Source organism: Rattus norvegicus, chromosome 9, assembly GCF_036323735.1.
Source record: "Rattus norvegicus strain BN/NHsdMcwi chromosome 9, GRCr8, whole genome shotgun sequence".
Lineage (NCBI taxonomy): Eukaryota > Metazoa > Chordata > Mammalia > Rodentia > Muridae > Rattus > Rattus norvegicus.
The window spans coordinates 24,831,812-24,856,962 of NC_086027.1; the positions used below are offsets into that span (position 1 = coordinate 24,831,812).

At 46.1% G+C, this 25,151-nt stretch overlaps 1 protein-coding gene across 3 annotated transcripts; it reads left to right on the top strand.

Annotated features, from left to right (window-relative positions):
* Positions 1 to 9,447: 9,447 nt before the first annotated feature.
* Positions 9,448 to 24,810, top strand: Tdrd6 (tudor domain containing 6). Of its 3 annotated transcripts, none has more exons than XM_006244608.5 (5): positions 9,448 to 15,703; positions 17,691 to 17,818; positions 19,448 to 19,537; positions 22,874 to 22,937; positions 24,267 to 24,810. In XM_006244608.5, exons 1-5 carry the CDS (start codon positions 9,643 to 9,645, stop codon positions 24,311 to 24,313), a joined length of 6,390 nt encoding a protein of 2,129 aa, XP_006244670.1. In that variant the 5' UTR covers positions 9,448 to 9,642; the 3' UTR covers positions 24,314 to 24,810. The 3 variants fall into 3 exon arrangements, with proteins under 3 accessions (XP_006244670.1, XP_006244671.1, NP_001178512.1); XM_006244609.5 differs by having other exon boundaries at positions 17,694 to 17,818; NM_001191583.1 differs by having other exon boundaries at positions 9,643 to 15,703; positions 24,246 to 24,810.
* The last annotated feature ends 341 nt before the right edge of the window (positions 24,811 to 25,151 follow it).

Consider the following 25,151-nt stretch of genomic DNA (forward strand, 5'->3'; position numbering starts at 1 on the left):
ACAGAACAGAACACAGACACTGTGGTCTAGCCCTTCATGTCTCTGGATTTCTGTTTCCTTATAGGAAGGAATAGAGAAACCACTGCCGTCAGTATCTCAACCTTCTCTGTATCTGAGAGGGACATTATTTTGATAGTCTGTTTATAATTTTTTTCATTTAGATTTGCTTTTTTTTATTATTTTAGTTATTAATTTTATATAATTTTATATAATTATTTAATTATATAATTTTAATTATTTCCTCATGTTCCAAGGTTGGAAAAAGCTCTAATCAAAGTAGATGCTATTCATATAGCATTTGTTAATGTATGCCGTTAACATAAGCACCTGCAACTCATCTGTCTCACCGTGAACTTTTTGCTTTTCTCGGGACAGTCTCGATCAGTAACTTAGATGCATCTTTGCACAGTATTGCCTTCAGTTGCTCCTTCTTATCCAAACAGAGTTAAACTCCTTGGTGACGTGCTCAAGGGACGAGCTTAGTGACCCCACCCATCCCCCCCCCCCTTCATCTCCCCTTGTGTTTGCTTCTCTTCCTCCTTTCATATGCACAGCACTCCGTTTATTTCCCTAGAGCTGTGGTCCCCCTGTCTGTGCTTTGTGAGGCCTTCACTTCTGTCTGATCACCCCACCCACCCATCTTCATTTAGATTGGCTAATTAGCTCCGGATATTGCCTATCGGAAGCTTTCTGGAGCCATAGCACCAGGGAGTCCCCTTGTTTGTCCAACTAAGTGAATAGAAATGTTATTTTTCTCCTACACAAGGGAGCTACCTGAAAGCAAGGATTCTATAATAGTTCTGTGTGAGCCACACAGAGGACATCTGCTAAATCAGGAGGGTTTTCTTTTTTGTAAGGAAATGAAGAGAAAAATAAGGACAGATTATTGTATTTTATTTTCTCTCCATCTTCAAAAGAATTATGCTGAGTGGCACCTCTAACTTCATTAAGTTATTTATGAGATGCTTAACTTCCCACCGAAAAGATCACTGGTGCTCAAATGCATTATAATTTTTAAGAAATGCCCTCTTCATCAGTTTAAAACCTTCCACAATGGCCACCAAGCTCTCTCAGTGAGTATTGACTGGCACCTGCTACCAAGTTTGACAGCCTGAGTCCTACCCCAGGCTGCACACGGTAGAACAGACACACACTCATGACACATTCTTGCCCCACCATATACACATCAGACACACAAAGTTTAAAAACAAAATGCCTGTGGGGGAAGGAGTACAGCAGGAAAGGCTGGTGTATCATGTGATGCAAACTCACATGTCTTGATGAGGTAAGACCTGTGGGAAGACACTTGATGTTTGGACTCAAGGGACAGTGACAGGGCTCTTGCATAGCTAGCTGTGCAACTCTTCATTGGTCTCCAGTCTTCGATGATCTTCATTTTGTTGAGAGTGGCATGGCAGAGAACTCCTGGCATTTCAGCTGGTCCTGGTCAATCCCACTGACTTGTGCCAATTCAGCGGAGGCCTGGCAGTTTCTGCTGGATCTTGCCATCATTGCTGATTCGTGTTTGGTGACACTTTTGAACTGGACTGATGATGTCCTGATACTACTGATCTGGACTGCTGGTATCCTGACAACAGAGATTGGAATCTCTCCAAAGAGCTACTTCTAAACAGGTCCACATCCCCTTGTCCTATTTACCGTCTTTTCTCTCCTACTCTTGGATGTTGATCTAGAAGTATTTGAGAACCCTTTTCAAGTAGGTTTTGAAAATCTCCCTACGGGTAGGGAGGAGCGATCAGGGTCTAAAATGAATAAATAAATTCGTGGAAAAAAATGTCTCCCATATAGGTCACCCAATTGTATTATATTGGGTAGCTTTGCACTTAATAAGTTGGTTGGTAACTAATAAACAGGTATGGTTATGTCTTTTTTCATTTTATAGTGGGTCCGGAATTTTGGCTTTCATTTAATACCAGACAAATGCAGTGTCTTTGCATTTCTGGACTGTGGGGAGCACATGATTGTTTTTCTCACACCCCATCCCCCAACCCCCTCCTTACTTTACCCCCAACTGGCTGCTGTTACTGCCAATAGCAGCAGGAGCCACTTGGAAGGTTTGATTAAAGCAGATGAAGGTGTCTGAAGAGATCTGTTTGCTGAAAATATCCGGTAACAAGCAGGAACATAGGTGAGTAAAGTGTGCTATTCTGAATTTTGAAAATAAATGCTTTTAAATGACTGGCTGATGCAGTGGTTATTTTCAATCCTGCTATGTTTTTGAGATAACAATAAAAATTTAGAGATTTTTTTTTTAGCTTTAATTGTTCATCATGGAAACTGAAACTGACTTGTTTTGGGGGTGTTGGGTTTGGGGTATTTAACAGTAGCCAAACTGATAGCTGTATTTCATGGCTGTAATTTGTTGTTTTATAAGTATTCCCAGTTCACCCAGTTATTCTGTGCACAAGCTTACTGGCAGAGGAATGGCCTTCAGCTGCTGAATGAGAGCATCTTTGTCATCGCACCTACTTTAACTCCTACGCTCCTCGATGGCTTCCTTGCGACCCATCCACTACAGGGTTGGTAGCTCCCAATCCGTCTCTATCACCTTCCCCTCCTTTTGTTCCTTTCACTGCAAAGGAACATGGTTTCTACAACTTCTACACTGAACCTGGGAATCCCACCCCTGTATTAGGCAACTAGTAAGTCTGCATTTCGCCCATTCACAGGCATCTTTATGTGTTTGAGAGTCAGATGCAGGGGCTGTCCTATGCGATTCGGTCATCTTTGCTTGGCTTCAGTAGCCACTGCCACATTCACAAGTCCAAATGGTGATCTCGACAGTTTCCTCCCTCCGTAGCCATCCCCCTGCCTCGCTTCCTCACTCACCTCTCTGTCGGGATCATGTGTCAGTCTAACAATACCATACAATGATAGTTGTACAGCATGTAGTCTGTGGAGTCTTGTTTCCAGTCTCTTAGCTGAAAGGTCTTGGATGGGGATTTAAAAGGGACATTTGTGACCGGGCACCACAACATAGAGGTTTCTCCATTTCAGGTTGAACCAGACCCCAAGGTTAAGGTGCTCCAGCTAACTTGGCTTCTGTTAAACTGTTTGCTTGTGCAAATCTTCTCTGGTTTTTGCCTTTAAAAGCCCCTTGATCTAAATGCTCAGGGCTACACTTCGATCGATCCCAAAGGCCTGGGAGTCTCAGGTGGGTGGAATAAAGATTTTCAACTGGCTGTAAACTATATCTGAGTGATCGTCTCTGGTGGGCTCCCTGTAAGGCATTGGCTCTCATTCTCAATCTTTAATACAGTTCCTCATGTTGTAGTGACCACCTGTTGAGGCCTGCCCTCCTAGCATAGCTGTAGCCATTTTGTTCCATGCCCACCAGCTATTTCATATTGTTGCTGCCTGTCATATTGTAACATGCCTGCCAGTCATTGGTGCAGAAAAATAACTTGACTCAAGCAGGGTCATGCTGACCACACACCCTGTTTTGTTCTGTATTTGTTAATCTTGTGAAAGTCCACAACTGTGGGATTCACATAGGACCCATCAAATTAAAGGTCAATATGAACTGTTATAGCTAAAGTGGCTTGAGTCAGGAACACACTGGGCAGCACTCCCAGCTCCTGAATATGAGCTCATTGTGTTTTTGGTTTTAGTTTGATTTGGTTTGGTTTGGCATGCTTTGGTTTGGTTTTGATTTTTAGCGTTTATACACTGGCCCTTAAGAAATGTCCAAGTGTGCAGCTTTTAACGCTCCAGGCTGAGCTGTTGCCCTGGTTCATCGGTCTTTAGGTGTGTGTTCAATAAACCATCTTGAGATTGGTGTCTGTGTGGTTAGTGGGATGACTCCTGGACCAACTCTAAAATTATTTCATTGCTACTTCAAGACTGTAATTTTGCTACTGTGGTGAACTGTAATGTAAATATCTGATACACAGGATATCTGATATGTGACCCCCAATGAGGTCATGACCTACAGGTTGAGAACCACTGCCCCAGGTGTTATTATGGATTCTTGGGGAGAAGGGGTTTATTATAAGGGTTATTTAACAAGGGCACACAGACAGACAAGTGACAGCATAGTGGGACTCTGATGAAGAATTCAGACTCCAGTGCCAGAGACAGACAGCATGGTGGGGTCTCTCAAGAGGAACCAGAGTCCACATGACAGAAACAGAGATCTCTTCTAATACTTCCTGATGCTGGGCCTGGCTCATGGCACGTGCTTACACCCAGACTCTGATTTACAGACAGGAGGCAGGGAAGGGGATAGAGAACAGGATATGTGGCCACCAGAAGCTCCTTTGATGGCAACTCGATTTCCAGGCAACTCGATCTTGGCCTGTGGAAATTAGAGATTCACAGACAAAGCCCTCTGGGTACTGTCCATCTGTATTTGGAAAAGAAAGGCTGCCCCTGCCTAGGTTTTTTTGGCCCGAGCTTACCACCCTGAAGAACCTTCTAAGCCTTTATACCTAACAGGTCATTTCTTTTTCCTTTTTGTTGTGGAATTGTCAAACAACTTGAAGGCAAAGCAGTTTTTGTTTAACCATGTGTCTATTGGAAGCTATTTGGGTTATTTATAGTGTGGGGCTATTAGGAATACAACTAACAATATTAGCGTGCAGTTTGCTGCAAAGACAAGTTTTTACTTCTCTCACCTAAATACCTAGTACAGGTCATATAGGAAACACATTTAGTTTTTACATTTCAGCCATACTGTTCCTATGAGGACTGTGAGTTTCCCCATGTTCCTGTCATTCTTGACATTACCACCGTTTTAAATTATAAAGAGAAAGTCAAGTCACATTCATTTATACATGTTGGGTGTATACATGTTGGGAGGCACACATACAACTTATGGGAGTTGACTCTAATTTTCCACTCTATGGGTCCTGGGGATTGAACTCAGGTAGCCAGACTTAGCAATCTCCTTTACCCGAAAGGCCTTCTCACCTTCTTGTTATCACCTACCCTAATTTTTAGGGTAGACACTACTGCCCTGTCTAGGAGTCTTGACTGATTTGTTATCTCTGTCAGTTTAAAAAAAAAGCAGAAATAATCCTTAGTACAATGGTATGCAGGAAATCTCAGACACAGCGGACTGCACCAACCAGGAGAGAAGGAATTTTATTACAGTGAGGAAAAACACATATCAAAGTACACAGCGAGGACACTGTGCAAGTCAGGCAGAGGGAGAGGGGGATTGGAAACAAGAGCCCTGACTCTCCCAGAGGGCTGGGAGTTTTAAGGGTCTTTGAGGGGGTCTTCCTCCCCCACTTTAGTTCATTTGAGCAAAGACTAGGTGTCTACAGGTTTAGGGTAAACTAGTCAAGGTATGGCCTTGAACTTGTCTACAGGCTGAGGCATCCTACTGGGAAGAAAATGCCTGTGGAGCTTTTGTTTTAAGCTGCCAGGCCTTTGTCTCAAGTCCGGAGGGTTAGGAAGAAGACAGCCATCTTGGAATCTCACCATCTTTATTGTGTAGTCATGTCCCCTCTGCCTACCTTGAAATTTAACACCTTGTCCTTCAGCTGTTACCATGGATGTGATGTATCGTTGTGAGTTTGTTTCCCCAGCAGCGAATGAGGCTGAAAACATTTTTTATGTTCTTTGCCAGCTGTATATTCTCTTTGGTAAAATATCACTCTGAAACTGTTGTAGATTGCTTTCCTGTTACTGTGAGAAACACCATGACCCAAAGCAGCTCCAGAAGAGGGATTATTTGGCCTAGACTTTCCGGTCACAACCTATCATTCAGGGAAGTCAGGGTAGGAACACCAGCAGGAACCTAGAGGCAGGAACCACAGGGCTCACTCTCTGTTTTGCTGTCTGTCTCAAGCTCAGCTAGCTGTCTTTTACCTACCTGCCTTCCTATGAATGGGGAGCCTTCCTGTTCGGTGTTGCTTTGGTGTTGTTATGCATTCAAATGCTAAATACAGGCCCCCAAGATCTGGTGGCCTCTAAGAGGAGATCCTCACATACACCAAGTGATGCTAAGTAAACCCGCTCCCCAGTTTAAAGTTAAATAGGAAGTTGCAAGGAACATACGACTGGGATGGAAGTTAGAATAGTTTACAACCTACCTGGTCTAGGCTCACAGCTTGTGAATAAAATACCAGGGTTGTGTGTCTTTGATATGGGCTAGCTAGACTACGTAATTGATTTTATTCCTTGCCCCATCAATCAGCAACCGAGTCAGTGTCTCACTGAACTGCCCACGTGCCAGTCCGATTTTGGCAACTGAGGTTTCCTCAGATCTAAGCTGTGTCAAGTTGGCCATTGAGCTAATTAGACAACGGCTTTTGCCCATTTTCACATCTGATTCTTTGTTTATTTGGGTGTATATTTTATTTTGGAAGGCGTGCTTGACACAGGGCTTTCTCTCTGCGGTTTTTGCTATCCAAGAATACACTATGTAGAACAGGCTTAAACTTGGAGATCTGCCTGCCTCTGCCCCCTGAGTAATAGAATTGAAGGCTTCGACCATCGTGCCCTGCTTCATACTGGATTCTTTATTCTTGAGTTTTGAATGTCACTGTACATGTTGTAGATTTATATGAGCGTGTCATTTGCAGAATTTGTCTCAGTCCACGTAGCTCATGGTGTAGACCAGGCTGGCCTCAAATTGACAGAGATCTGCCTGCTTCTGCTTCCCAAGTGCTGGGACTAAAGGCACGCACCACTATACCACTGTTTAAACTCTAATCTCACTTCAGGACCTCGAAGATGGACAGATTTAGGGGACTCATTGGATTTCTTTGTTCTGTTTCCCAATGTGGCCACATTCCCTTTTCCGCTTTCCACTATTGATTTGACCCTTGTCATTGTCTTCTTGAGGGAGGGTGGCTGAATCTGGCTTAGAGCACAGGCTTTGACACCCCCTCCCCTGCCATGTCTGATATCTTTGGCACGGACAGTTCCAAGGTACGTTCAATGGAAATGAAGGTCTTGGCTGCAGCTCTGTGGCTGGGTACTTGCTGAGCAAATGCAAAGCCATACAGTAAATTTCCAGTACCTATGAGTAAATAAGAACTCATTGCATCTATAAGTTTCCGGTGTATAATATTCAGTTGTCTTACTTTATATGCTCGTACCTGATGAATTGAAATCTCGGTAACTCCATGTGATGGTCAAACCATTTCTTAGGGTGAAATCTCCTTCTTCATTCCAGACTCACTCTCTTCCTTAAATCTTTGCTGGGTGTCTGCATTCCAGAGCTGTATGAGGCACCGAGAACAGAAAAAAAAAAAAGTAAGAGTTCCCACTTTGATGAAAATCCCACTGTGATAGTAAGGGAAATAGCCAACAGTTTCCAAATACGTGAACTGCATAGTATAATGGGGCAAGATGACACAGAGGCCCCTCTGGTTTGTATCCTTGCAGAAGCCCTTCCAAGCCAAACTAGAACTTGATCTCCTTGATGGAGAATCCCAAGGAGAGTTATCCAGGTCTATTCTAGGAATCCAAGGTGAAGATGTCTAAGCTAACTTTATCTTAGCTCCCGTGGAACTGTTGGCTTGCTCGCAAGAAGTCATTCTCCACCCTTAAAGTGAGATGCCAGAATTTCTGCCTTCAAAAACCCTGTGCTCGAGACCCTCCAGGCTACACTTGGGTCTGGAATACCTGAGTGTAATGCCAGATGGCTGGAACAAGGACTTTCAGTTGGCTATAAACTATGTCTGAGTAGTCATGTCTAGTGGGCTCCCTGTACCATTAGCACTGTGCAAAAGACAGAACAACCAAGTCACCAAGAAGAGACATTCTTGCTAAATACCTTAAAACTCATTTTTTTAAAACTCATGTTTGGCCTACATGTATGGTGTTCAGCGTGCCTGCCTAGTGCCTTCAGAAGCCTGAAGGTGGCGCCAGATTCCTCAGAACTGGTGTTACAGATAACCTAAGCAACCATGTGGTGATTGAACCCAGATCCTCTAACCCAACTTTCCAGCCCCAAGATGTGTGTGTGTGTGTGTGTGTGTGTGTGTGTGTGTGTGTGTGTGTGTGTGTGTGTGTGTGTGTGTGTGTACGGTGTTCATGGAGTCCAGAAGAGGGCATAGGGTTATCTAGAGCTGCAGTTAAGCAACTGTGACCTATCCACGGTGATAGTATTAGAAACTCTATCCTCTGCAAGGGCAGTAGGTCCTCTTAACCTCTGAGCCATCTCTCTAGACCCTTGCTAAATAGTTAATCTAATGTTTGCTTTTCTTCCATAATGAAAAGAAAAAGAATTACGGAAAAAATATGCAAAACGGAGTTGAGCTGTTCAAGGATAGGTCCATTATGGAAAAGTGAAAGCTTTGGGAAATCATATTTGTTCATTCAATAACACTACCGTGCCTTTCATTCCCTCCATCCCACGCGGGCTGGTGGGAAATCTGCTAAATTGTAACACAATGGGGAAGGAAACTGTGCAGGGAGATTTAAAAGCGTGGGTAGCTTCTAATCCGGGACACACCGCAATTTAGTTGGGCCAGGAGCACAATTAAGTGCTGTCTTGTGTTCTTGTATTCGGAGACCTGCAGTGAAATTGAGATGTATAGGCAGACTGAAAAGTCCTCTAGGGATGCACACAACTCTGTGACAGACCGCACAGCAAATCCAATGCAATTGTCTCTTAGGCACACCTCAGATTATACCAGCATTTTCCATACCACTTCTATCCCCGTGGCAGAGATTTCTACGATTTTGATAAGTTAGGAAAAGAAATCTGATATAACAGACAAGCAAGAATAACTCAGACCTCTTGGCTTTGGGGGTGGGGACTTGGGGGGGGTTGCTGCGGGGTGGATCTACTTATGTGTTCACTCTGAATCCATAGAGTATCTTCAAAGTTGGGGGCCCTAACTGGATGTAGCTTTGCAACAAGGAAGGGAAGGAGTGAAGAAAACTACCCCAGACAAAGTGCTGGGAAAAAACTGTAGACCTCAGACTTTATAGTAAGCTCCTATAGGATCTGTCATTCTGACATGAAACAGGGATGTATATTACAGAGGCTCTGGCAACCTGCTCCAGGTCTCCAATGCTCCAAGTATGGGGAAAAAAAATTCATCCGGGCCCGTAGGGGCGCAAGCGCACTGCTGGGCCTCATCTAGGCCTTGCCCAGAGCCATGGAAGTTCCAGCCTCAACGCCCAGGAAGGCACCGTTGGCGCTTCCATTTTTTCTCTTCCTGGTTTCTCTTAGGGAACCGCAATGGCTGGCAGGTGCTTGGCGTTCAGTGAGTGCTCTATCCACTGCGAGAAAACGGAAATGGAGGGGACCTCCAGACCCTGTGCTCCTACTAGATCTCTGCCACAAATTGCCATTGAGCTCCCCAGAATCAAAAGCGTCCTGGGAAGAGTCAGGCCACATCCTAACCCTGTCTCTCCCGGGCTTGCTGGCAGTCCCCAGGTGTCCCCTGTGCCGGGAAGCCACCCCTCGGGTCGCCTTGAGACCCCCCGCGCCGCCGGGAAGGCAGGCAGCCACGCGCTCCCCGAGCCTGCGAGGCACCGTGGGCGGTTGGCCGGCTGCCGGCTGCTACCAGTCGCGAGTCCCCGAGGCCCTGCGCCGGGCGCCTGGCCGAAGGATCGCCTCTCCAGGCGTCCTTCCCCTTGCCTCAGTGCCCGGGACCTGGCCCTGTGGGACCGTCTCCGGACGCTCCGGGCAGCTCTTGGCCGGCCGCAGCCATGAGTTCGACTCCGGGGCTGCCCACTCCGGGGGCCTCGCTGGCCCTGCGGGTGTCCTTCGTGGACGTGCATCCCGAGGTGATCCCGGTGCAGCTGTGGGGACTGGTGGGTCAGCGGCGGGAGGAGTACGTGAGGCTGAGCCGGGAGATCCAGGAGGCGGCAGCCACGCGGGGTCCCTGGGCGCTGGGTGGGGCGTCGGCATCGCCCGGGGAGTTGTGCCTGGTGCAGGTGGGGCTCATGTGGCACCGCTGCCGCGTGGTCAGCCGCCAGGCGCAAGACAGCCGCGTCTTCCTGCTGGATGAGGGCCGCACCATCACGGCGGGCGCGGGCTCGCTGGCCCCAGGGCGCAGCGAGTTCTTCCACCTGCCCTCCGAAGTGTTGGGCTGTGTGCTAGCGGGCCTGGTGCCCGCGGGTGGCGGTGGCGCTGGCGGTGGCGAACCCCAGCACTGGTCCCCCAACGCTGTGGACTTCCTTAGCAACCTTCAGGGTAAGGAGGTGCACGGACGGGTCCTGGACGTGCTGCTCCTCCATCGCCTGGTGCTGCTGGAGGTGCCGGTTGTGTCTCAGCAGATGGAGGAGCTGGGTCTGGCCCGGCACGTGCCCGACAGCCTCTTCTGTTCGCTGCTCAAACGCTATCTGACGGCGGCCGGGTTGGGGAGCTCCGGAGCTCCAGTTCTCCCGCGAGCCGCGCCCAAACAAGAGCATCCTGGCTTGGATTACTTTTATCCCCAACTGCAGCTGGGAGTGACGGAGCCGGTGGTGGTAACCCAAGTATGCCATCCCCACCGAATTCACTGCCAACTCCGGAGTCTCTCGCAGGAGATCCACCGTCTCTCTGAGAGCATGGCTCAGGTATACCGGGCGCCCACGGGGACAGAGGATGAGGACTCTGGCAGTGCCACCTGGGAGGAGAGGGAGGAGAGTCCTGACAAGCCGGGGTCTCCATGTGCTTCCTGTGGCTTGGATGGACAGTGGTATCGGGCTCTCTTGCTTGAGACCTTCAGGCCTCAGCGCTGTGCCCAGGTGCTTCACGTCGATTACGGAAGGAAAGAACTAGTAAGCTGCAGCAGCCTTCGCTATCTGCTGCCGGAGTATTTCCGAATGCCCGTGGTGACCTACCCTTGTGCACTGTATGGACTGTGGGACTGCGGAAGAGGCTGGTCCCGGTCACAAGTAGGCGATCTGAAAGCTCTGATCCTGGGCCAGGCAGTGAATGCAAAGATTGAATTTTACTGTTCCTTTGAGCACATGTATTATGTCACCCTGTATGGGGAAGATGGGATTAATCTGAACAGTGCGTTCGGAGTGCAATCCTGTTGCCTGGCTGACCGCTTTCTTCAGAGCCAGGGGATAGAGGAGGAAGAGGATGAAGATGAGGATGAAATGGAGGCAGCGTTTCAGTCTCAGTCCCCCGCTGAGGAAATGGAAGAGGAAGTTTCCCTCCCGTCCTTGAGATCTATCAGGTTGAAGATGAATACTTTCTATGACGCCCAGGTGGAGTTCGTGAAGAGCCCTTCCGAGTTCTGGATTCGCCTTAGAAAGCACAAGAATACGTTCAGCAAGCTGACGAAGAGAATGTGCAGTTTTTATTCTTCTGCCAGTAAGCTGGATGGGGTTATTTTGAAACCGGAACCGGATGACCTTTGCTGTGTGAAATGGAAAGAAAATGGCTATTACCGGGCCATGGTCACCCGATTGGACAGCAAGAGTGTAGATGTGTTCCTGGTGGACCGGGGCAACTCTGAGAACGTTGACTGGTGTGATGTGAGAATGTTGCTGCCTCAGTTTAGGCAGCTACCAATATTGGCTCTGAAGTGCACCCTGGCTGACATCTGGCCTCTGGGGAAAACTTGGAGCCAGGAGGCGATTTCATTTTTTAAAAAGACGGTGCTACACAAAGAATTGGTGGTCCACATTCTCGATAAGCAGGATCGCCAGTATGTCATAGAGATTCTGGATGAATCCAGGACCGGGGAGGAAAACATTAGTAAGGTCATCGCTCAAGCTGGATATGCCAAGTTCCAGGAATTTGAAACCAAAGAAAACATCAGACTCAGTGCCCACTCCCCCGGCCATGTTTCGGGTCATTTTATTGCAGAGTCTAGCAAAATACCTTCTGTCAAGAAGGTCGAAGGAGACCAGAAAGCCAAGAACGACAATAAAACCCTCTCTGATCCAGAAGCTCTGGCCACGGTAAGCCTTTCTAACATTTCCACTGGACAAACTGCACAGGACAAAGAGAAGGTAACATCTGACCCAACGCTCCTCATGCTGAATTTACTGAAAACAAAACCAGACTGCTGTGGTAAAGGGGAACTGGAGGTAGGCAGCACTGTTGAAGTCAAAGTGTCTCACATTGAAAACCCTGGCTCCTTCTGGTGTCAGCTGATGAGGAACGCCCAAGGCTTCAGAACTCTGATGTGCGACATTGAGGACTATTGCAAAAGTGAGCCGTCTCCCTATGAGGGGGACACGCGTGCTTGTCTGGCAAAGCGAACAGCCAACGGGAGATGGTCCAGAGCTCTGATTAGTGGGGCACAATCTTTAGAGCATGTTAGAGTGGTGTTTGTGGACTATGGAGATAAGGATGTGGTATCTATGAAGGACATACTCTCCGTCAGTGATGTGTTCTTCAAGGTTAGAGCTCAGGCCTTCCGGTGCAGTCTTTATAATTTAATTCAACCAACTGGTGAAAACCCGTTTGTCTGGGATGAAAGGGCAATACAGGCTTTTACTGGGTTCATCGACAACGCTTGGCAGAATAACTTAGAATTAAAATGCACAATCTTTGCTTTGGCATCAAGGCATGAGGAAGAGTGCTTCAATGTTGTGGACCTGCTAACACCGTTTCAGAGCGCCTGCCATTTTTTGGTAGAAAAGAGACTTGCTAGGCCCGTAAAGCTTCAGAAGCCCCTGGAACCTTCAGTTCAGCTGCACTCGTACTACTATTCCACCCATGACCTAAAAATTGGAAGTGAAGAATTGGTGTACATAACGCACGCCGATGACCCCTGGACATTTTATTGCCAGCTTGCAAGAAACACAAACATTTTAGAACAATTATCCTACCACATCATGCAGTTAAGCAAAGTCTTACTGAATTTAAGGACATCCACCTTGGTCCCCGGAACCTTGTGTCTTGCCAAATACACGGATGGAAACTGGTATAGGGGAATAATAATAGAAAAAGAACCAAGTAAGGTCTTTTTTGTTGATTTTGGGAACACGTACGTAGCAAGTGACCACCTGCTCCCCATCCCCCGAGATGCCTATGATGTTTTACTTCTACCCATGCAAGCTGTGAAATGCTCCTTATCCGACATCCCTCATCATATCCCCGAAGAAGTCACAGCATGGTTCCAGGAGACCGTTTTAGATAAGTCACTGAAGGCTTTAGTCGTAGCCAAGGACCCAGATGGGAGACTGATTATAGAGCTCTACGACGAGAGTGTCCAAATCAATGCCAGTATTAACGAGAAGCTTGGGCTCCTTGGTTACAAAAACAGAACAAGAAGAAAAGACAAAGAGAATGAAATAATACTCCGTGAGACCGAGACTCTTCAAGATAAAGCTGAGATCATGAAGCCATCACCTACAGATTATTTGGGTAAATCGGGAGACAGCAAAGCACACGGTGTAGAGATTATGGGGGAATCGTGCAAACCCAAGCTCAGCCCAGCGTGTAAGGAACTCAAATATTTACAAGGCTCAGGAAAGGCCCACCTAGTCACACCATATCAGGACTCTATGGGAAACAAAAATGACGGAGGGTTTCTATTAACGAGGGAGAAGAGAGAAGACATGTTTGCCAGCTCACCCATGAGTGCCACCAAACTAGAGTCTGCTCTTCCTGAGAGAAGAATGGGAGAAGCCAGTGGCAAAGATCTGCCTCCCAAGTTTTGTGAATTCCCACAAAAGACAATAGCGCCTGGTTTTAAGACCTCTGTGTATGTTTCGCATATTAACGACCTTTCAGATTTTTACATCCAGCTGATAGAAGATGAAACTGAGATCAATCGCCTTTCGGAGAGACTGAACGATGTCAGAACGCGGCCCCAGTACCACACAGGTCCACCATGGCAAAGCGGAGACGTAATATGTGCCGTTTTCCCAGAGGATAACTTGTGGTACCGAGCGGTAGTCTTGGAACAGCAACACAACGACCTTCTCTCTGTACAGTTTATAGATTATGGCAACATGTCTGTGGTCCACACTAACAGAACCGGTCGGCTTGGCCCCATTGATGCGGTGTTACCTGCGCTGTGCCTCCACTGCTCCCTGAGGGGGATAGTGGTACCTGACATCGTAGGCACTAAGGAAATGGTGGCCTACTTTTCCCAAAGGACAGACGAGGCTCAGATCAGATGTGAATTTGTTAAATTCCAAGGCACCTGGGAAGTGATTCTCGCGGATGAACATGGAATCATAGCTGAAGATATAATTAATAGGTTTCCGTTCAATGGAAAATCTCAAGCGGGGCTTACCACCCAATCCATGAAAGGGGACTGTTCGAAGACTGCTCTCAAAACCAACATGGATACATCAGTGTTTCTCAACTGGTATAACCCCAAAATGAAACTGATAAAAGCCTACGCCACTGTGATAGACGGGCCCGAGTACTTTTGGTGCCAGTTTGCCGATTCTGAGAAGTTGCAGTACGTAGAAACGGAGGTCCAAAATGCTGCCAAGCAGCTGGCAGACAGGAAAAGCTGCACCCAGTGTCCACAAATTGGAGATCCGTGTATCGTGAGGTACAGAGAGGATGGGCACTACTATAGAGCCCTCATCACTAATATCTGTGACGATCACCTCGCATCGGTCAGACTTGTGGACTTTGGGAATGTGGAAGATTGTGTGGACACCAACGCACTTTGGAGCATCCCTTCTGAACTCCTGCTGGTCCCCATGCAAGCGTTTCCATGCTGCCTTTCTGGATTCACTGTTTCTGGCGGTGTGTGCCCTCAGGAGGGAAATGATTATTTCTATGACATAGTCACAGAGGATGTGTTAGAAATAACAATATTGGAGATTAAAAGAGATGTTTGCGACATCCCCTTAGCAGTTGTGGAGCTAAGGAGCAAAGGCGAGAACATTAACGAGAAGATGAAGAAGTATGCTAAAACGGGCACACCCAAGAGTGGCCTGTACTCCGAGAAGCACGGCGCAGAGAGAAAGGGAGGCCTTAGCAGTCCTGATCTTGGCCTCAAGAAACCAAGCCATAAAATAGCACAAGAGAAGACATTCTACATGGAAGCCCGGGCAAGTGAGCTCTCGGAGAGATTCGAAAAGGATTTAAACATTGAAACCAGGCCAAGCAAGTTCTATGAACGCAGCCCCCGTAACATCTTCAATGCTTTTGAGCACTCGTGCCAGGGTAAAATGGGTTCTCAGAGGCTGGAAGGTGGCATGGATTACCACTTCGTGGACAGAGTCAAGTATGACGATACCTACCTCATGACGGGATTCAATCCGATATTGGCCCATGCTAGTGAACCAAAGGAGCTACTGGAACTGAATTCTCTCGAGGTACCACTCTCCCCCGATGACGAATGCAAAGAGTTCTTAGAACTGGAGTCCATTGACTTACAACACTCCCCTGCTGGGGAGGAAGACAAAGAGGAGCTAGGCCTGGGGTCTCCGATGGCGCCTCTGTCCCCAGGCTGCCAGGCGGGAGCCACCCTGGAACCATTTATGGTGCAGCTTCCCCTGGACTGTGAGGCCGAGAAGCAGCTGGAGCTGGAACTCCCCACCCCCCAGCTGTCTCTGGAGGACAGCATAAGTCCTCTATCCGCAACCGTCAGTCAGAACATGCCGGAATCCAGGAGTGCGGAGGATGAGAGGAAGTCCAGCTGCGTGGGCTCTTCTGATGACGATGACGACCACAGCGCTTCCCCACTCCCCCACCACGGGAAGGGGGGAGATTCCCCGGCACACGACGAAATGAACCTGTCTGAAGAGGAGTTTCCACAATTTGAAAACAGAGACAGCGCTGCCTTATTGGCACCCTTGTTCTCTGAGGAAGAAGCCAGAGGAGGAAGGAAGGGCAGGAGCGAAGTACCAGGTGTGTTGATCTCTTTTCACCTTTTAGGCATTCAGTGGTTTTTGTTTTCCAGAAAGGGGATAGCTATTGCAGAGTTACTTATGTTGTTTTTTTGTTGTTGTTGTTTTGTTTTGTTTTGTTTTTAAGGAAAATTAAACACAAGAAAGTTAACTCAGGTTTGAATTTTGTGAGGGGCGTTTGATTTTTTGTTTTTAGAAAGAGAGTCTCTGTCTTTACAGCAGACTTACCTTGAATCCGATGGCCCTTTAGGCTCAGCCTGATCAGTGGGCATAGAGATAGACAGCTCATCAGTTGATAGCACTTGCACTGTCCTTGCCGAAGACCCATAGATTCCCAACACCCACATCAAGCGTCTTAACAACCACCAATCAGGAGATCCAGCGCCCTCTTCTGGCCTCTGTGGGCACCCACACATGTGCGCATCTGCACACACAGATACAAATGTAAATGACTATCTAACATTTTGAAATGTGTTCAGAATAGGTGGGAATCTTTGCCAGCTACATCCCATATAGATGGCTAACATCGGAAGTACACGGAAATCTTTAAAAAACTATCCATTAAAAAAAAAAGCACCCACAAAGTTTTCCAATCAACCACTTGGCCAATTAACTGAATAGACAATTTCCAAAAGGAGACGCACAACATTTTTTAACACATTTCACATCCTTGGCCATCAGGAAAATGCAAACGGAAAGTGCTTTAGTTCCTTATCCCAGTAAGATGGCTGCCATCAAGAAAACAAATGGAAATAAGAAAGCAAAGCTTGGCTAACCTGAGATGAAGGGAAAGCCTTTGCTCACTGCCAGTGGGAGTATAACCTGCTCTAATCGCTATGGGACGTAGTATGGAGATTTCTCAGAGAGTTAAAAATAGAACTGTTATAAGATATAACCATCCCTGGTTATATATCCAAGGGGCTCCCAAGTCCCCACCCCCAACACACACACACACACACACACACACACACACACACACACACACACAGACTTGTTGTCTTGGTTAGAGAATCATGATAAAGCACTGTGACCAAAAGCACCCTGGGGAAGAAAGTGGTTATTTTGTTTTAGGGTCTGTCATCCAGGGCCATCAGGGCAGGACCTGCCTCCATGCAGGCGCTGTTACAAAGACTACAGAGGAGTGCTGCTTACTGGCTCGCTCCCCACGTTTACTCAGCCTGCTTTCTAACAGAACCTGGGGCCACCAGCCCAGGGGTGGCATCACACACAGTGGGCTGGGCCCTCCCACAGCACCAGTCAAGAAAAATGCAGCACAGGCTTGCCCACGGGCAAATCTTACCAAGACATTTTCTCAGCTGAGAGTCCCTCTTACCAAGTTACTCCAGCTTGTGTCAAGTAGACAGACACAAGCCAGTACACCTGCTTCTCCACATTTATTGTAGAACTATTCACAAAATATCTATGAACGAACCAACCTAGATGTCCATCAGTAAATGAACCAACCATAGATATGTGGTAAATATGCTCAGTGGAATTTTATTTAGTCACAAGGAAAACTGAAAAAATTCAGGAAACTCGATGGAACTGGAAATCCTTATGCTATTCTAAGTATCACAGTCTCAGAAAAATACCTTGTATTCTTTTTCACGTGCATACCCAGTACATCAATTTTCATCTATGTATGGATGGCAAGGTATGGACCATGAAAATAGAACACATTCATGATAGTGACAGTACATGCCTTTAGCGGTGTTTTCAAGGTTAGAGGTCAAATTTAATGGTTTTTAGTTTTGTCATCTTGGGGAAGTGTTAGGACTATATAAAGTTGGGGTATACAGATGTGTGTGTGTAAATGTAAAATATATTTTATACATAATAAAACTGAGGAAAGAATTAGAAAACATACTAACATACGACTTACCGATTAAACAAGGATCGTAATAAACCTTGACTAGTAAAGCCCCTCTTCCGTGTCTCATGCCAAGATGTCAGGCTGTGAACATTGAGTCTTCCTGTGTTCAATTTAGCAGTTGAGCTACAGAACACCTACACTCTGAAAGGCTTCTCTGTTGGATCGAAATGTGTCGTGTGGTCGAGCCTAAGAAACACCTGGTCTAAGTGTGAGATTCTGGCACTAGCAGAAGAAGGAACAAGGGTAAGGGGAAAGGGAAGGACTCTATTTCAAGCTGGACTTGGCTCAGAGAGCTTTACTCAGGTCCACAGACTCTCAAAGATCCCAGGTAGCTACTGGTTTATCTCTCCTTGTTTCTCCTGGCATCTCAGTGAGGTCTGTGAGACTCGAGCCAACCTCACTTTTTAATGTAAACCCTGGCGGGTACTTATAATTTATCGTGGTTATTATTATTTATTATTTTGTATTCTGTAATCTGGAAAACCAGATGCGCTAGTCGTCGGCCTAGTCATTACATTCTATGCTCTGGGACCTTGGCCTAACTTACCAATTCTTAATTTCTTGAGGTGGATCCAAGACTATACATTATTACATCATTAATACTATCCAGCCATGGGTTGCAGAGATGGCTCAGTAGCTAAGAGCACCTATGCTCGTGTAGAGGAACCCATTCCCAGCACATTCATCGGATAACTCACAACCACCTCTAACCCCAGCCCCAGTGGAGCAGACACCCTCTTCTGGCCGGCATGCATGAGGTGCAGGCACACACATGCAAATAAGTAAGCAAGTCTTAAAGTGGAAGAACTACTGTGCAGAATGTAAATAAATGTCATTAGCACCCATATGCAGGCGACATATAGCTGAATTTCAGTATGCTCCAGCCTTAGGCGTCACCTCTTAATATTTTCTACTATACTTTAGACTTCAAACTGCTCAACTTTGCATATGTGTATGCACACACATACACACATGTAGTCTGCTTTTGCTCTGATGGATGTGATAAAGCAGCCCCATTTCACCCACATTTCATCCCATCTACCACAGGGTTTTTGTTTTGTTGTTGTTTGTTTTTTGAGGCGGGGTCTTGTTTGTTTTGTTTTTGTTTTTGTTTGTTTTGTTTTGTTTTTATAGCCCTGGCTGGCTTTGAATTTGGGGATTTATGTGCCTCTCCTTCCTAGTGCTCAGATTGAAGGCATGCCCTGGCTCACGCCTAATCAATTCCAAATTATTATTAGTGATTTCCTTTAGCCATTTCTTCTGAGAAACACTGTCTGATATTACTGTGCAGGTTTACCTTATAGCTACAAACTGTGTCCCCAAAAGAGAACTGTATTCCTGTAATCTATCCCAATGTTTGAGCAGCAGACCTTTCAGAGAAACAGTGTACACACTATACTCTACACTCTACTGTACTCTGATTGTAGGCCTTTTTCCCCATTACATTTGGAATTTATTTATTTCTGGTCTCTTAGCATATATACTCAGAATGTTTGTAATACTGAGTTTAAAATATAGGGTAAAATTTGATACAACATTTTTTTCTTTTGAGACAATGTCCCATGTAGCCCAGGCTAGTCTTAAAACTCTATATCTAATCCAACGTTTTCTTGAACATTTGAGCCTCCGGTTTCCATCTCCCATGTGCTGGGATGACAGACATACATAACCAGACTTGGGGGTTGGGTAGGGCTGTGTATGCTAGACAAACACTCAACCAGCTGAGCCACATCTTCTGATCCAATCTTTTTTACTGTTTTATTGTAAAGATTCCAGGGACATATCAGTCACCTGCAGTTTGTAAATCTTGCCTGGTTTTGGTTGTGTTTGTTTTGTTTTGTTTTTAACCAGGTGTTCTCCTTCCTCTTGTAGGTTTTGAACCTTGCAAATGGTGTGGAGGAGACAGTAAGCCCTGAGAATGTCTGGAATGGTATTCCCAAGGTAGATAAGAGACCCTCTGAGGTACGAATAGCATTGAATAGTGAAAGCACTGCTCTTTGTTTTTCAAGGCATGTGGACAAGCAATTTTCAAAGCCCCTGTCTTAAGAAGAATGCACAGGGAAAAGAACCCGTATCAACACAGTTGACTACATCAATGACAAAAATCAATGTTTCTGGGATTGGAAGCCAAGTATCACTTTGGGCAAACTAGTCATTCATGATTTATTCCTTGATTTTTTTTTTCACTTTGAGGTATAAGATTGAAAAAACAAGAGTTTGGTATTGATGACTCATAATATATGTATATGTATGTATGTATATATATATATATATATGTGTGTGTGTGTATATGTATGTATGTGTGTATATATATATATATGTATATGTATGTAAAAAATTCAAGAAATAGGATGAAATTTAAGATGAAGTTGCTGGAGATAGCTCAGAGCTTCGATTGCCGTTCTTGGTAGCAGATACTAGCTGAGTTCCCAGGATTCACTTTGGTCATCTTTAAGTGCTCGCTAGTCCAACTCCAACTCCAGAGGATCCAAAGACCTCCAAGGACACCTGCACTCACACACTCATGCACATGTGCTTGTGTACACACACACACACACACACACACACACACACACATTTTCTATTTTAAAATGAGAAAGTAACCGCCATTTGCTGTCTGCCTTGCCAAGACCAGCTGGTTGATGGTTCTGCTTCCTTCCCCACTCTTTACGGTCTAGATTGAATTTACTTCTCTCACACGTTGCCACACAGATGCTGCTGCAGCACATGGCTTTACAGTCTGAGGAGGACTGGAATGGTGGACAGTTTCCACAGCCAACAGGAGGTGCCCCTGGGTATTGAACCTTGTTGTATTTGCGTGGTTAAAACTGAACTTTCTGCTTCTGACAGATCCAATGCCTGGTCCTCATGGTTTGCCTTCGTCGATTGTCTGTTCCCTGGAGAGATGGTCTGGGTTTCCCTCCTTAATAAGTGGAGTCATTGTGGATTGTTATGTCCTGAACATTTTGAATCATGTATGGCTCAGGTCTTGTAAACATCCAATGGAGAAGTCCAAGGTTTTCATTTTAGTAGAAGACTAACTAAGGTTCCTGTTGTAAACTCCATTGTCTATGGCTTCTGGTTCCCAGGTCGTTTCAGTCCTCAAAGCCCAGTTGTCTTGCTGCTCAGTTCTGCTCAGCACTTCAACTGAGAGGTCAGTCTGGAACTTACAGTGGTAGTCAGGCCTGAGACACTGATGCCAAACACAAGGGACTGACTGTTCTGAGACTGGGCCTTCGCTCATACTTAGTGTTAGCACATTTACATTAAAGCTGTGCTTCCTCACAAGATTTCTTCCATGTCGCTTTTTTGGGTGTGGAGGGCACACATACATGTGTGTGTACATGCATGTGGAAGACAGAGGTCAAACCTCAAGTCCACCCACCGTGGTGGCTTTTCTTTTGTTGGGTTTTTGTTATCATTGGTTTTGAGACAAGGGTCTCTCGTTAAGGGAACTGGGCCTTCGGTCTGACTGTACTGACTTGGCAGCAAAGGTTGCAGTCTACCTCTGTCCCTGTCTACAAAGCATGCTCCACCACTCCCAGTTTCTATATGGATTTTGTTGATCAAACCAGGTCCATGTGCTTGTGTACCAAGCACTTTGCCCATGCTACCTCAGCCCCCGGGAGCTTCAATTCCTGATCCCTTTTGGTAGACTTGTTATGCTTCTCTCTTTGGATTTCTCTTTGCGATCCTTCAGTTCTTTGTGACCAAGCTTGCCGTTGGGGTGACGTGGGTGAGGGAAAGGCCTTAGTTCAGCCTTGTTTAGGTAACTGAAGGGCTGAGACAGGCTCCTCCCATGGGTAGCACATCCGTGGTACGCAGTGTAAGACCAGAAGAAAAGAGCACAGTGGGATTTCCTGCCCATTTCCTGTCTTCCACTATTCAGGGTCGCTGTGTTTCAATCCCTTTTAAGAGACAGAGCCTTTCTCTGATATTGCTGTATACTCCCATGAGCAGTTTCTGTTTGACCTGCCCTCAGTGCAAAAGTAGACAGGTGTGTGCATGCATGTGTGCTTCTGAGTGTGTGTGTGTGTGTGTGTGTGTGTGTGTGTGTGTGTGATTAGTGTCTAGGTGTCTGATTTTTAAACTTTATTATCTGAATGATTTAACTTTTACCGCAAGAATGTTTCACTAATAAGTTCCACTTACACATCAGGGTCTTACCATAAAATGGTAGGTTTAAAGAGCCATGGCCCATTTTCTTTCCCACCCCGTCAAAGCCTGGCTTGATTGTGTTGTTGTTTGATTTAATTTATTGAGAGTTTCAGGCAATGTGTTTTGGTCTTATATACTCCCTTTCTCCAGCTCTTCCCACATCCACTACCCTTCTGTATCCACCCAGCTTCGTAGTCTTTGTGTTTTACAACCTTCAAGACCAATCTGTCCTGACCAGGTATTCTTGGATGTGTGGTTTTTCTGCTGGGGCATAACTGTCCTTGTAAGGGATAGGCTCTTCTCCCAGTCTTCAGGCTCTCCATGGCTAGGGGTGGGATTTTTGGCCCCAACACCCATCTCCATGCTGGGATTTGGTCTAACTTGGGTTTGCATAGGACTTGGGCATGCTGTCACAATATGCTTTAAGTCAGCTGCCCTGCTGTATAGTTGTCCACGGCCTTTGACTCTTTATGCTCTTTCTGTCCCTGCTTCTGCAATGATCCCCCAGCTTTGGGAGGAGGAGGTGCAGTCTGTATGTTCCCTTTAGGGCCAACTATACTGCATCACTGCATCTCCCCAGGCTGGTTTTGAGCTACATGCATACACACACACACACACACACACACACACACACACACACACACACACACACACACACATACATACATACACACACATACACACATACATACAGACATACAGACATACAGACAGACACATACAGACACACAGAGAGAGACAGATAGACAGACAAACAGACAGACAGACATATGGTCATGATCTTGAACTTCTAGTCTCTCTGTCTGCTCCCAAGTGCTGTGATTACAGGCACACACCAGCACACTCATTTGTACAACCGCCCTTCTCCTTCCTTCCTCAAGCAAAGCTGCCAGGGTTGGAAGGGCAAACGCACAGGAAATCAGCACTTCCCTGCCCGTGTGGAGTCCTCCAGCAGAGATAGAAGAAGCAGACAGAACTTGGTAAACCTAAGGCAATGCTTCTGCTCCCGATCCCTGGCTCCAAGGCCAAATGACAAGTCACCAGGAATTCATTTTACCATTTCTCCCCATCTGTGGTGAGGTTCTGATTTCTGTGTTTACAACTCTAACAATGATAATAACTCCAGGTTCCATTTGTCAGGCTGCATTCCAAACAGTAGGAAAGGACCTTCCCTTCACGCCATCGGATGACACCACCATCGAAGGTAACCTGCGTGCTTAAAACCACAATGTTTTTGTCACCTGGAATTTCCAAGTCTTAAGGATAGCATTACCTTTAATCTCTCAAATGGAATGGGTTGGCAGCTTCTGTGGTTATTAGCAGGACTTGGGGGTCGGGTGGGGTACACATGTTTAAATGTGATGAATTGGGATGAGTAATGTTGAAATGTCAGAGGGAACCTGTTGGTGAACTGAGTGAATCTTAGAAGTTAACTCCTGAACTTGACAGATTAATATTTTAAAAGGAGTGAGATGGCTTTCTTTGGGCAAGCAGGATGACATCAGTGAGTGGGTTAAGGCACCTACTACCACACCTGTTAAACCTAGGGACCCACGTGTTGAAAGGGGAGAAGTGATGTCTGTCAATTGTCCTCTCACCTCCACAGACATGTGCACACACCCGCTCATCCTCCCACATCACACAAAATAATAAATACAATTTAAAAATTAGGTATGTTCTCGGACCTAATTTACTTGCACACTCAATCTATCTGTTTGTTTTTGGACTTTTAGTTCATCTCTGTGACAAGTTTCAGTTTGCTGGGCACACCTCAGAACTTCATGTGGCTTTTTTAATAAACAGTACCTTGGTGGGCGGCCATACTGCTCAGTGGGTATAGAGACCTGCTGCCAAGCCTTGTTGACCTGTGTTCTATCCCTGGATCCCACATGACGTGTTCCAGTTTGCTTTCAATTGCTGTGATATACGACACGACTGAACGCAACTCGGGAGAAGAGTGTTTATTTAGAACGGTCCAGTCACAGTCCATCAAAGAGGAAATCCGGGGCAAGAACTGAGGCAGGACGCAGAGGCAGGATCCATGGGAGGGATGCTGCTTACGAGGTGGCTCTATGGTCATATCCAGCTACCTTTTTCCTAGCTGCCAGGACCACTTACCCGGGGCGGCCACCACCCACAGTAGGCTGGGTTCTTTCCACATGGACTATCAATCAAGAAAATGGCATACAGACTTGCCCAATGAAGTGTCTCACAGAGGCACGTTCTCAATCGAGCTCTTTCTTCATGGATGACCCTAAGTTGTGCCACATTGAAAACAAACAAACAACCCCATCACTACATGGTGTAAAGAGGAACTAACTCTTCCCAAGTCGTCTCTGCTTCCACACATCCCTATTCATGTGCACATTCACTGATTCACTGCACACACATGCGCACACACACGCATGCACGCACGCACGCACGCACACACGCACAGAGGAATGGTTCTGAGTACTACTGGGGCACCCATCTTCGTCCCCACCCTCTTGTTACTCTGTTTTCTCTCCCTCAGGCTTTTTTTGTTCTGTTTCAGAGGAGGAGTGCGGAGGTGACGCAGATTCGGCCAAGCTGAACGTATAAACTCGGCCAATCAGAAGCTGCTTTGAACAAGTCACGTGCTACGCAGACCAAACATGCTAGAAGAAATGTAAAGCATGTGACCCCTGGAACTTGTCCTTTGGGGGACAAATTGATTTGTGGAGAAACTGATAGGTTGACGAAACAGCCTGTTTGTTGCTATTTAGAGGAATCTGGCCTTTTCCCTCAGTCTATATAGCCTCGTGTTTCTTCTCAGGCAGGATAATTTATTTTGCTAAACAATTTGCTAACATATTACTATATCCCTAAAGGGGCTACCTTTTCAATAGATTGTTTATATTAAAATCGAAACTTCTAGGTTCTCAATGAGCATGATAGGATGCCACCAAGTGCCACGGCTTTGTTAGACAGACTGTCCGAGCCTTGTTTGTCTTTTGAAGCTTCGCCTCGTGTATCTACTGAAATAGGTGGCAACTTCTCTGTTTGAACCTGGAATGCAACACGTGCAACCCAAGATTTGAATAAAGTTTATCCTTAAAGCTGTGGTGGCCTCGTCTGCTCTTCTGTAACTGAGAAGTGGGGAACCTTGGTGCTAGGAAAAGTTAACTCTAAGCTCTAGCATGGTGGTTCACGCCTTTAACCCCAGCACTCAGAAGACAGAAGCAGGAGGATCTCTGAGTTTGAAGGCAGCCTGATCTATATAGTCAGGGCTACATAATGAGATCCCCTCAAAATAAAATGAAAATAGCTTTTACCTGTGAGTCACTCAGCTGGAACTTTTAAGATTTCATTTCATTTGGTGTGTGTGTGTGTGTGTGCGTGTGTGTGCGTGTGTGCGTGTGTGTAGAAGTAGATATGTATGTGGATGCATGCCAAAACA

Excerpts from the sequence above, each read along its gene's own strand:
- Tdrd6 (NM_001191583.1), top strand. The coding sequence starts at position 9,643 with ATGAGTTCGACTCCGGGGCTGCCCACTCCGGGGGCCTCGCTGGCCCTG. Across the intron at positions 15,704-17,690 it reads GGGCAGGAGCGAAGTACCAG|CAGTTGAGCTACAGAACACC; the intron begins GTGTGTTGATCT and ends TGTTCAATTTAG. Across the intron at positions 17,819-19,447 it reads TAGCAGAAGAAGGAACAAGG|GTTTTGAACCTTGCAAATGG; the intron begins GTAAGGGGAAAG and ends TTCCTCTTGTAG.